General features: G+C 37.9%; 1 protein-coding gene across 1 annotated transcript in view; it reads right to left on the bottom strand.

The window, feature by feature from the left end:
• Window positions 1-14,175, bottom strand: part of BBS9 (Bardet-Biedl syndrome 9) — a 456,168-nt gene that overhangs the window by 212,460 nt on the left and 229,533 nt on the right. Inside the window, exon 17 of the mRNA XM_032592426.1 lies at window positions 12,937-13,032. Coding sequence (XP_032448317.1) covers window positions 12,937-13,032 — 96 coding nt within the window. The remainder of the gene's footprint in view (window positions 1-12,936; window positions 13,033-14,175) is intronic.

The following is a 14,175-nucleotide window of genomic DNA, read 5'->3' as shown; positions in this document are numbered from 1 at the left end:
TCTATTCTGTTTAATTCACCAGTTATTGAGCATCTATTATGTACAATCACATGGAGAGAAATGTTGGGAGTACAAGGAGGAATTCAATCTCCTTGTTTAAGGAGACTAAGATATTACTAAGGTAGCATGACATGTAGACATATGAAATATTTGTTATATTCCCCATGGTCCTTGACAAATTCTATGAATATATGACACCTTTAACGTGGTTATTAGGACTTCAATTTGTCATCCTCCACCAGAATCCAAAAATATATCTCCTCTCATTCTCCTAGTCATCTCTCTTTCAATATATTCAACATGAGGAATAAAATACACTGTGTATGCCTGCCATAGTGCATGGCAAACACCCCGATGTTCTCTGCTACCATATCATTTCCTCTGGAGCGTCCTTCTGCCCTACTTTCACCCTAGTCTTATTCTGAAGTCTGATTTCTGCCTATGGTGCTAATCGGTTGGTTTCATTTCTCCCCATCAAAGATAACAGGGCCATGGTCAGATAAAACAGCTTTTACCTTTCTTTGCAAGTGTCACTGAATGCTCAATGCTCTAAGAATGGAGAGAGCACAACTGTGATGGCGTGGGAGTAAAGCGGTAAAAGGAAGAATGATGATAACAACATACAATATTACAATTCTCTAAATCTACGGTCCTATCCAAGGTAAGCTTGGGACCCAACATATTGAACCCAGACTGGTATTTATTCACTCTTTCATTCATTTATATAACTCAATGCAAGATGCTGGGGATAAAACCCTGGATAAAGCAAGAGCCTCTGCCCTTAAGGAGTTCACTGCAGACCGGGAAAGATGGGTGTTATTGGGGAAGAGTAAACACTGCTTTTACCATTACCAATTCAGGGATACCCCATGCAGGCTGATGTTGCCACAAAAGTGCCAGGACTTCCCCGCAAGTGATATGTTACTATTTCCAAGCATGTGAGAGCCTATCACATAGCAGAGGAATTAGACAATAGCAAGGGAGCGGCAAAGGGCAGAGAGCACAGTAAGTATTGTGTAATAATTACAGATATTCATAGAATTAGCTGCCTCAGGAAACAGGGAACTACCTCACTCCAATGGAAGTGTTTAAGGATCCAAGCTCCCTGGTGTTTGGTATAGAACACAATGGGGAAGAAACACAGGTCATCTTCTCATGTACAGATCTGTCTATCTTTTCATCTGTCTTGGGACAGATATTTGGTACCAGCTCAGTGCTGCCTCCAGGTCCTGGCCATTTGTCCCTCCTAGGCAGACGTTTCACATCTGGCTCCAGGCCAACGCCCCAGGCTTCCCAGAGGAAGAAGCTGAACTGGGCCAGCTGCATCTCCTTTTACAGCTTTATGATCTCCCAAAACATTCGCTTCAGATTCTTCTGCAACAGATCTTGCTAGACGTGGTAGATGAAGGTGACAAAGTTGCACACTACAGTGATCCAGGCTAAGAAGATGGTGAGATGTAGGTGGGGCTCTCAAAGTGACAGAGCAAGATATGGTACCGGCAGGTGTGTGCACATAAGTAGGCACTGCCAAACTTTACTGTGTCCACTCTTACTGCAGCAGCATCCGCAGAGCCACAGGCTAGATGGTGAGCATTCGCTGTCCTCCAGCTTACAACAGCATCAAGAACTTTTGCATTATAAAGTCCAGGCAAGGGCCCACATCCTCTGGGTACACCCTTCCAAGGAAGGAACAGGGCTTGTCCAGGATAAGTAATTCCCTCCAGGCATAGAATTCTGCAGAAAGGGTCATACCCATCTCCTTGTCCTCTTCGTCCAAGGAAAGGGCATGTCTCACAGTGGGGCACACAGCCTGGCAGAGGGAGCTGCCGGTATTCCTGGCCCTTGTGGGGCCCAGGCTTAGTAGGGTTCAGCAGCTGCAGGTGGAGCTCATGCTTGGGATAGGCTGGGTGTGGACGTGATGACTGATGTCTTCAAGGATGTCACCTCCACCTGCAGCATGTCGATCCTGCCCCCTACTTGCTTCAGCAGTTTTTTCTGATGCCACCCACTTCGTGTGAGCTTCTCACACCATCTTGTGGGCTTCCTCAGAGAGGATGGCCATCAGCCACACCTCCAGCTCCAGCTCCTGTTCCTGTGGTTCCCACACCTCCTACCACTGCTCATGGTCCTCATCTTTCAGATTCCGTTCCTTCTGGGTTATGTGAGCTCCTCCTTCAGGAGCTCAGAGCCCTGCCCTTCTTATAAACCTCCATGGGGATCCTGTAAGAATATCTGCCAATAGTATTAGAGAAAAGCTCCCTCCAGGATTCATAATATTGAACAAGATCTTTATTACCACTCCCAGATTCTGAGATTCTGAAAGTGAAAAGACACAGTGCCTTAATAGGCTCACTTCAGTAAAATTCATAAAATGGTGCCTGCCACAAAGTAAGGACTCAATAAATGTTACCTACTATCATCACTATCACTATTATTTCCCCCAAGAATATGTAAACTAGAGATTCCATCATAAACCCGATTAGACTCACACAGAACCTACTAACCCAGTAACTTTCAAATAGCAGATGTGAAAAAAAGTGGCTTATATAAAATATATTTTCCTAAGCATAGAATTTGATGTCACTTTAGATACAGTTATAAATTTTTTATATAAACAGTACATTGCTAATATTTCAAAGGAAATTTAATTCATTCTGGTTCTAGAAAGATTCTGAAGAGGCTTGCACAAGCACGTAGAAAAACCTGAGGTGCAGCCTGAATGCACCTAAGGAATAAAATTTCTTATATAGAAAATGAAATAAAACTACAGAAAGAAAGTTATTCAAGTATCATTTTCCAATACAAATGTCACAACTTACGTATCTTAAAAGAGATATACATAAACAACTGGGATTATTATAACACATGTGAAAGAATTATATACTGGCCCAAGATATAAAAAATATATATTTCAAGGTACCTGAATGAAGTGAAGGGGCAAACCACAGAGATGTCTGTGGGAAGAGCATTCCAAGACCAGGGAATGGTGAGCATAAAGGCCCCAAGGCAGCAATGTGCTTTCAGGAACCCTGAGGAAGCTATTATGGCTGCAGCTGAATGAGCAGTTTGTATGCTGTGCTATAACAAGATTATCACACCAGTTTCTGTTAAATTGTCCCTAAAGGTATGGGCAAGAAAAGCTGGAAGCAAGGCATATTCAGGAATGACCAGGCAAGTCTGTCCCCCAAAGTTAGTGTGAAAATTTATCAGAATTTATCACTGGGGAAAACATGGACAGGATTCTTAGCAGTATCCCAACAGTTCAGCTGACCAGGGGCTGGTTGATGGTTGACTGTGCAAGATAAATCCAATTAGCACCTGTCCTAATGCCTCCTAGGAAGTGCCGGGCTCAGTCCACATTCATAGCTTACGCTGGGCATGGGTGTTTTATATTAAGGAAAGCAGGGGGGTGTTGTGCTAAGAAAGGCAGCAGTACCCAGAACTCTTCCCCAAAGAGGTAAAGTGTCTGATCTCTGCTGCCTACAATTAGAAATCCTTTTCCTACCCTGGCACACAACAAAATCCCCAATCTGACGAAATGATGTGTGGGCAAGTCTAACATTTCCCTTCTCCTTTTATCAGGATTTGAATTATTGAGGACGACAGTGCAAGACTATCTTTGATTGATAAGCTCAAGGAGATTCAAGGTAATACTATATCTATTCATCCATTGAAAAACGCTTAAGTGCTGAAAAGACAATAAGGAACAACACATACTGCTCCTGGTTCTAATTCTAGTGGTAAGGACAGAAAATAAGTAAATAAGTAAATAACAAATAATCACAAGAAAGAACTATGGTGCAAATAAAAAGGGTGCCATAATAAAGACAAATGGTTGCCCTTTCTTGAGATACCATGGTCATAGAAAGCCACACTGAGTGACATCAGTGGTAGTACTAAATGTAATAATGATGAAAACAGCAATAGCACCTAAAATTTACCTGGTACTTAGAGTATACCAGGAAATTGCTACATGCTCTTTAGGTATTATTTCATTTGATTCTTACATACTATAATTGTATGTTTTTATTCCCATTTTGTAGATGAAAAAACAAGCTTTGAAATTTTTCCAAAATCATTCAGACAAATTGGAAGGAGAGCTGGGATTTCAACTATCAGTTTGAGTTTAGATCCCACATCCCTAATCATTCTATACATAAAATCCAGACTCTAAGGATGGGAAGACCAGTTCAGGCAGAGGGATTTCACAAGCTCGAAGACCTCAAGGCAGAAAATGTCAGACAGGTACCAGAAACTGAGAGAAGACCAGAGTGAGGAAGAGAGTGTCCTTAGATGAGGCTGGATGTTAGGTTGTGGCCAGAACATACAGGGAGAACTATAAAGACTGGTAAAGAGTTTGATATTACTATAAACACAAAGGATTTCAAGCTGGAAAGTGGCATGATTTAATTTGTGATTACTTGTTTCTTTGTTTTTATTACAAGAGCTGCCAAGTAGAAAATGAATCAGAAAGGAGCAAAAATAGACTTACAGTTAGGACATTATAACCATGGTCCAAGTCACAGATGGTGGCATATTTAGTAATTAAAGGCATCACGTTAGGAAGAAAATCCTGTTTTTCAAGTCTTATCCTCTGATCAAAAAACTTAAAATCTAGTAAATTTTTAAATCTGTGACTTTAGTACAAATAAATGATCCAATCTTCAGTTTCTTCATATACACAAATGGGAAAATAACACATAGCTCAACAGGTTAGTATGAAGATCAAATATAATAAGGTATGGAAGGGGCGCCTGGGTGGCGCAGTCGGTTGGGCGTCCGACTTCAGCCAGGTCACGATCTCGCAGTCCGTGAGTTCGAGCCCCGCGTCGGGCTCTGGGCTGATGGCTCGGAGCCTGGAGCCTGTTTCCGATTCTGTGTCTCCCTCTCTCTCTGCCCCTCCCCCGTTCATGCTCTGTCTCTCTCTGTCCCAAAAATAAAATAAACGTTGAAAAAAAAAAAAATTTGAAATATGTTAAAAAAAAATAATAATAATAATAATAATAATAAGGTATGGAAGAGGGGCACCCTGGGTGGCTCAAGCAGTTAAGCATTCGGCTTTGGCTCAGGTCATGATCTCACCGTTTGTGGGTTTGAGACCCGTGTCGGGCTCTGTGCTGACAGCTCAGAGCCCAGAGCCTGCCCTCTCTCTCTCTACCCTCCCATGCTCATGCTCACACTCTGTCTCTTTCTCAAAAATAAATAAACATAAAAAAAATTTTTAATAAATAAAAGATATAATGTATGGAAGAGACCTATACAAATGCAATTTACCTTTGTATTTTAAATTTAGACCAAGCAAAATAAGATGCTCAAAAACATTAGTTGAAAAAATTAAAACTATCTGATAAAAACAGCACAGAGTAAAACAAGTAAAAAATCTAAAACTCAATGAAAAACCCAATAATAAGTAAAGTTTCAGACATCCAGCAATATCTACTTATGGTAGACTAAATTTTGTGTCCCCTCCAGAATTCATAGGTTAAATCCTAATGCCCAAAGCAATGGTACTTGCAAATGGGTCCCTTGGGTAATTAGGTCATGAGGGTGGAGCCCTCATGAATGGGATTAGTGACCTTATAAAAGAAACTCCAGAAAGCCCCCTTGCCCCTTCTGCCATGCGAGGACATAGCAAAAACACAGACATCTGTGAACCAGGAAGTAGGAACCCAATCCACTGGCACCTTGATCTTAGACTTCACAGCCTCCAGAACTATGAGAAACAAATTACTGTTGTACAAAAGCCACCCAGTCTATGGTATTTTGTTATAACAGCCCATATGGACTAAGACAGAACTCTACTGTGACCAAGTATAGTACAGGAATGTCACCAAATAACAGAAATGTAAAAACCATAATAAACATTTAAATAGGTGTGATATTTTCTGTAACTTTAAGATGCTGGCTTCAATTATTTTCTTATTTTCATCAACACATGCAGGGAAAAAAAAAGAAAACTAAAACTTTTTGCAATGAAAAATTTTACAATTGAGCTCGCGATTTAGAAATATAAACACAATTTTTAAGTTGATTTTTTTCAGATTACCAAAAATCAGTAAGAGTCTGTGAGTCAAAGATTTATAAGGCATTATTTTTATTATTAAGCATTTTCTCAGTATTAGTACTCAAAGATGGTTAATATTGCCCTGGAGATTTTCCAGAGTATACATTTCATGGAAAAGAGAAATAAAATTTTCTATTTATAATATGACATGAAAGAAGAAAGTTGTATTTTAAAATACACCCTTACAATATTCGTAATTAAAACAGCTGCCAAAACGAACATTCCATTTATTTTTTTTATCTCTTTTCCTTTGCATCTTGTAATAGCAGCTCAGTGGAAATAACCATTTCAGCCTCCAAATGAAATAAATTTGGATAACTGGAGCCCAGTCAATTGCCATTCCACTCTAATACAAATGGAGAAAATAATATATTTAACTACACAGGGCACAAAAATGTATCACGTCATTCTCTATTCATGTCAGAACATCTGAAATTCATCAATATAAATAATGTTTGTATTCATATCATAAACAAAGCATCAATATAATTTATGCTATTTGGACATTTTAAAATGTGAGACAGATAAGTAAATGGATGCATTTTAAAACAAAAAAGTTGGAGGAAATAATATAAACAATTTCAGTAGGTATTAGCATAATATTCCGAATATACAACTTCTTCAATATTAGTAGAAATTATGGATCATTTCTCTAAATGTACTTTTCAAGAAACTTTTTCCAATCTGGACTCATATAATATTCCCATTGCCCCTTAATAATATTGCTAAGAAATTCTAACATTAATAGTCATTTTATATTGATGAATCACTGTGTACATTAGATTTGATCATTACATTTGTCTCTAAATTTCTGGCTTCATTAAAGGACTATCACAGAGCCCCTACTATATGTACTTCTGGGTACAGAAGAAAATTTACTAATCGCTAAAAACCACATGCTTTATCAACCTTTTCTTCTTTCTAAAATGCCCTTCACCTGACAATCTCCTATTCATTCCTCAAGAATCTTTACAAGTAAAATCTCTTATGAAACCTCATTCCTTTGTGCTCCAATTGCACCTAAAGTGTACTTCTGTAGGCTTATCAAGCATTCTATTATTGATTCTCTGTTTGTCTCTCCCATTAGTCCACAAGCTCCAGAAAAGCTAGGACAATCTTTGTATCTAATATATCTGCTGAATGAAAAATGAACAAAGGCATAGTCTACTGAGATGAAATAGAGCAAGACTCTTACTTTCCTTGTTCTGAAGATATTTTGGTTAAGATAGCTCAAGATCACATATGTTTTCTTTTGGGCAAATGCACGAAGAAAGCCTTTTTCAAGGCCCAACACTTATTCACATACATGACTATACATTTTTCATTATACCTAAAAGGAAAATAATCAAAATAGACAAGCAAATGACTTTTATACTTGACCTTATTCAATCCAATCACTCTTTCCAGTAGGTTAAAATCTTTAAGGATGTTGAAATCTTCAGTGTATTAGTTATCTTTCCCATTTTCCAAAGGCCTACCTGAGGCTACATAAATTTGCTATCTGCATTTGCTTAGCCCTACTTGTGACGCTGAGAGCATGTGTTTACTCAGCATATATTGCTAACTACCAGTTTAGCGAGACACAAAATTTTTATTGGAAAATCATTTCCTTCTGATGTTAGGGACAATTTTCCACTGTTCTCTAACATCCAAGGATTTTAATGAAAAGTTAAAATGCTTTCTTGATTAATCTGCTTTGCGGAGCTTGTTTTTTCCTTTCTAATCTTTGAAGATATGCTCCAGATCTTTAGTGCTCTAAAATTTCACAATAATATATCTGGATGTGCTTCTTTTTCTCATTCATTGTGCTAACATCAAATAGGCTCTTTAAATATCCACAACTGTGAACTTGATTTCCTCGAAAACCCTGTCTCCATTGATCTTCTGGCATCTTCACAAAGCACTCCACAAGGTCACACCTTTGTCTTTATCAGAATCTGTAGTTCCGCTGGACTCTAACATCAATATCTCATTTGTTCTCTGACCACCACCTTTTGTTTTTCTAGTTCAGTTGTTCTACAACTCCCACCACACCACTCTTTCAACCTTATTAACACTTGTGATCCAGGGTCATCTGCGTGGCTCAGTCAGTAAAGTAGCCTACTCTTGATTTTGGCTCGGATCATGATTTCATGGTCGGGGGATCAAGCCCAGCATCAGCTTCTGTGCTGGACATGAGGCCTGCTAATGATTCTCTTTCCCTCTCCTTCTATCCCTCTCCAACTCACGCTCCTGCACTTACTCACTCTCTCCCTTTCTCCCTCCTTCAATCTCTCTCTCTCCCACTCAAAAAAAAAAAAAAAAAAAAGGCTTGTGATCCATTGAACCCATTAATTTTTCACCCTGTGTCAGTTTTCTCTAACCTTTACTTTTCTTCTTATCAGTTTAGATGTGGTAGCCATTATTAAAATCATTCTCACAAAAATATTTTATTTGCAATAATCTGTTTCAAAATCCCAGCCCTGACTTTAGTTGCCTGGATGCTAATAAACAAATCACTGCCAGAGAAAATTGTCTAAGGATGACTTGGTTTCACTTCAAAATTCAGGATCAGAAACTTCAAATGGGAACTTGACATTGCCTTACCCTTCATGAGTTTGCTTTCTTATTCTCCAAGACACCAATGTCATATCTTTTTTTCAAATTTATACATCAAAGCTCCTGGGGCGCCTGGGTGGCTGAGTCGGTTGACCATCCGACTTAAGCTCAGGTCATGATCTCACGGTTCATGAGTTCAAGCCCCGTGTCAGGCTCTATGCTGACAGCTCGGGGCCTGGAGCCTGCTTCGGATTCTGTGTCTCCCTCTCTCTCTGCCCCTCCCCTGCTCACACTCTGTCTCTCTCTCAAAAATAAATAAAGATTTTAAAAAAAAATTTTTTTTTAAAAAAAAGCTTTATCTTCCCACCAACAAATCTAAAGTTTCTCTGGACCTACATCCAACGCCTCCTGTCATAGTAAAGTTACAAACGCCTATCCTTCAATCTCCCCTGCTCCCAAACTCTGAAACCCACATTCTTTCTAATTCTCCAGGACTTCATTGCTTTGTGAGTCCCCTTTTCTCCTGATCATCAGCCTCTCCCACTGAACTCAATCATTTCAATTATTATTGAAGCATGTTCTAATAGTGCTCATTTTAAAACAAAACCCACAACTCCTTCCCACATCTCACTTCTGAATTACTGAGTTGGGTTATACAATTCTTAGTGAAAATATGAGATACTAAAAACTTGCAACACTAGCAACTCTAAATTTATCCTTGGATTAAGCTGCTGCTCAGACTTTACTGATTTTGGCTGAGACAGAATTATATTTAGTAAATTGAGTTCATTATTATTTTTAAAGTTCTATGAAATCTGTTGCTCATAAATTATAGTTACATAATATTATAATTATAAAAATAAGCTATAAAGACATTATTAAAGAAGTTGTCCTTGTGAATTCAGAAGAGAAACTCCATTCTGGACTCAGCATCAGAAATGGCTGTGCATCTCCTAAACAACTTATTTGATTTTATCCTTTGAACATTCTGAAAATTGGAACTAAAATGTTTTCTTATCACTTTGAGTCTGCTAGGCACCCTATCAATTGTGCAGTATATATTTCTGAGTGTTAATCTTATTCTTATCTTTATTAATTTCCTGCTTTTCTTTTCTCTCTGTTTCCTTCAACTACTTATCTTCTCCTTTCATATTTTGGAAATTTTATAAACTATTTTTAATCCTTTAAAAAACAAGTAGAATAATGTAAGGCACAAAGAGATATAATAGAGATAAAGATCAAAATAAAGATAAGGAACACAAAGAAAATTATAGACAGAAAGGAACAGGAGGAAGGAAAGAGAGAGGTGACAGTATTTGTTGTGTGAGGTAATAAGTCACTGAAAACGGAGCTTAAAAAAGTGGCATAGCAGGGATATACACATATTTAGACAACAGCATATTTCTTCTGAAATCCCACTGTACTGAATCAAAATAATTGACTTTCATATACAAATGTTTACAACTCTGATTATAAAAATATTTGATCTCATAAAATTTGACCAGTTTTATTACTTTTAACAACTTTAGAGAGGTATAACTGATAATACAAAACAACTACACATATTTAAAGTGCACAGTTTGATGAATCTGGACATATGCATACATTCGTAAAACTATCACTACAATCAAGGTAACAGACACAGCCATCATTTCTCTTATTATTTTCAATTTAGGACTCCGGAAATCATTTTCAGAAATTTCTCGAGTGTAGAGTATTTTTCCTACTTATCTTCAATGCTTTCTTTTTTAAGGATTCACATAATAAATTCTAATTACATTGAAGGACTACTCTACTTTCTGAAAATAAAAACCTATTGAGTTCCCCCCAAGAGAATGTGACTTGATATCTGAGAAAATGAGCTGCATTTGCTTTTCTCTTGTCTGCTTTGGCTGATCCATAACTAATCAGGAAATTGAACTAAAATTACCATCAGCACAGTTCAAGGTTTGGCTGATTATCAAGCAGGTTTTAAAAAGAGATGAATATGTGGAGTCCACAGAAAATACTATCCAATATCCGAAGGCAACTCTATATGACTTACAAAGCACTTGACTGTTTACCAGGGAAGAAATACTGGGTTCTTTCCATATGTAGGGCTTTTCTGTGAATTCAGATTTCTAGACTAAAAACTATGTGCCTTTCACCAAAAATAAAAGATGCCAAACATAGACTGGGTACAAATTACGTCATTCTTGTCTTGGGGTAGAACACTCTGATATAGCAGGAAGGATCCTCAACATCCGCCTCAACCCCAGAAAACTACTCTCTTCATACCTACCTCCCTTCATCACCACAGGCATTTCCTAGGTAGAATTCCGTATCACTGAAGGCTAAACACCATCAGGGAATTATAATGACGGTACCTCAGGTTTCAGCATATATAGCTCATTTGGTTTCTTATTTATTTTTTTTTTTTATTTTTTTTCAATGTTTATTTATTTTTGGGACAGAGAGAGACAGAGCATGAATGGGGGAGGGGCAGAGAGAGAGGGAGACACAGTATCGGAAACAGGCTCCAGGCTCTGAGCCATCAGCCCAGAGCCTGACGCGGGGCTCGAACTCCCGGACCGCGAGATCGTGACCTGGCTGAAGTCGGACGCTTAACCGACTGCGCCACCCAGGTGCCCCTGGTTTCTTATTTAAAAGGTTCTGTCCTATTCCATTATTTACTCTGTCTGACCATAGTATGGCTGTGTGAAGGCACTACCATATATTCAGATGAATGTGAATATATCAGTTATATACCTGGATATTTGGTGAAATTCAGAAATGGTAAGGTAATCATGGGCAATAGCAATGCTCTAAGAGTTACTTTATCTAAAAAAGAGCAAATTAGGACATAAGTATCCACATTTGCACCAAGAATAACTTTTTGCCTTGTTTTAGTAATTTCAACTGCAGATTCATCATATGGCACATCAACTGAAGTCAAACAGATGTGTACAACTTCCCAAAGAAATGCTGGCAATAGGTTTTTAGTTTAACTAAAGAGAACAGTTTAACAAAAAGAAATGTACCAAACTAACTCCATCATCCAAATGAAGATTAAATCTAATCAAAACAAAATGGTGCCAATGCAAACAAGACTACAATCATGACCAATCACAAAGACCATAAAAAGTACAGAATCCCTTCATTCTTTTAAGAACTATCTTTGATTTCTATGCCTTATTCTAGAATTTTTATTTGTATCCAAGTCTATTTCACTAGCCACCACTCTACATATTCCAGAACTGTAACATCATTATAGTTTCTAAAATAGGGATGTGTTTATCTTCCTCCTAACACCTTCATTTTTCAAAAGAAATATATCCTTATTTTACTGTATTTTCTGATCATGCAAGAAATAACCAACTAAAACATAAAATGTATAAAGTAGAAAGTAAACACTCATTTCACAAATTGCAGAGATTTTAAACGTGTGCTAAGTGCACCCAGCCAAACTTTTCAACATATACATACATGCATTTATTCTCCCTAATACCCTTGGTGTTCTGAAAATTTGTTAAACACTCGTTTCTTAATATTATACTTTATTTCCATGAAGATATATATAACTCAATGACTTTAGTAGCTTTGGTATCACACACATATGAGAAGCCACTTTTACATTGAGTAGTTTCAACTATTATTCTCCTATGAAGCAACCAAATCAATAAAGAATATTTAAATATGAAATTCAAACTTGACTATATAATTACTACTTTTCACTCTACTGAGATTAGCATCAGCAAAAGCTATTCACACTTTCACCTTCATCTTTGCCAATGTCCAAAAGGCAGGTATATGAACATACATACCCACATAACTTAATTCCAGTTTCTAGTAGTTACTAAAACCTAGTTCACCGAATACCTATCTCAAAAATATTTTCGTGGTGCCTGGGTGGCTCAGTCGATTGAGCATCCGACTTTGGCTCAGGTCATGATCTCACAGTTTGTGAGTTCTAGCCCCATGTTGGGCTCTGCGCTGACAGCTAGGAGCCTGGAGACTGCTTAGGATTCTGTGTCTCCTCTGCCCCTTCCCACCCACACTCTGTCTCTTTCTCTCAAAATAAATAAATAAATAAACAAACAAACATCCAAAATATTTTCAATTATTTAAACTGTTCTCTCAAACTCTACTAATCCCCACCACCAAAATTACATATCTCTAATAAAACAGGATCCTATCTTCGTAACTTTAATGTCCTACGTACTTTTAATAACATGACTCTTAGTTTTCAATATCTAACTGAACACACCCTCTGCAGAAATCCTTGATATGATGATCTATGATGTGGTGTCCTCAATAGAAAACTTCAAAAGTAAGAATACCATGGTTTTACTTACGAGAGGTTTTAGAAGCAAGAAGAGTAACTCGGGAACCTCCTAAGAAGCGAAAACCCATTACATTCACCTGATCGTCTTCTGACTGATTGGCAAAGCCTACAAAGAAAAGAAAAATATCACTTTACATACCACAAAGAAAACACTTCATGTTTGAAATAGGAAGTTCAGTTGATGACAAGTGTTTTTGATGTCACTAGTTGTGTTTAAAGCCTGTGTATGAATTAGAACATATTAGCTGATTTCCATGGTAATTCCCAATTGCTAACATTTGTGCCTCAAAATAATACTCTGAAATCATTTCATTTCCTTCCTTCTGTTTCATTCCAGGTTTGAGGCAGGAAATACATAAGATGAACCTAGAAGAGCTGTCACACCAGAAAGCAAGGAAACTATCAGTGAGTAGTAGTGTGGAAAGGATGTAAAAGCCAATTTAAGGAGATTTCTGGCCAGAGATGAAAATATTTGAGTATCAAAAAAGCAAAACACATCACAATGAGATACCACCTCACACCTCAGAATGGCTACAATTAACAACTCTGGTAACAACACATGTTGGAGAGGATGCAGAGAAAAAGGAACCCCTTTGCACAGCGGGCGGGAATGCAAACTGGTGCAGCCACTCTGGAAAACAGTATGGAGGTTCCCCTCAAAAAAAATTAAAAATAGAACTACCCTACAACCCAGGAATTGCACTACTAGGCATTTATGCCAAGGAAACCAAAATGCTGATTCAAAGGGGCACATGCATTCCAGTTTTTATAGTATAGCAGCCAAATTACGACTATCGACAACAGCCAAATTAGGGAAAGAGCCCAAATGTCCATCAACTGATGAATAAAGAAGATGTGGTGTGTGTGTGTGTGTGTATATATATATATATATATATATATATATATATATTCAATGAACTATTACTGGGAGATCAAAAAGAATGAAATCTTGCCATTTGCAACAACATGGATGGAACTAGAGTGTATTATGCTAAGCGAAATAGTCAGAGAAAGACAACTATCATATGATTTCACTCCTATGTGGAATTTAAGAAAAAAAGCAGATGAACACACAGAAAGGGCAGGAAAAAATAAGATAAAAACAGAGAGGGAGGCAAACCATTAAGAGACTCTTAAATACAGAGGGACGCCTGGGTGGCGCAGTAGGTTAAGCGTCCGACTTCAGCCAGGTCACGATCTCGCGGTCCGGGAGTTCGAGCCCCACGTCAGGCTCTAGACTGATGGCTCG

Source organism: Lynx canadensis, chromosome A2 (genome assembly GCF_007474595.2).
Source record: "Lynx canadensis isolate LIC74 chromosome A2, mLynCan4.pri.v2, whole genome shotgun sequence".
NCBI lineage: Eukaryota > Metazoa > Chordata > Mammalia > Carnivora > Felidae > Lynx > Lynx canadensis.
Note: the sequence above shows the minus strand (reverse complement) of the source record. Positions and strands in the feature narration are given on the sequence as shown.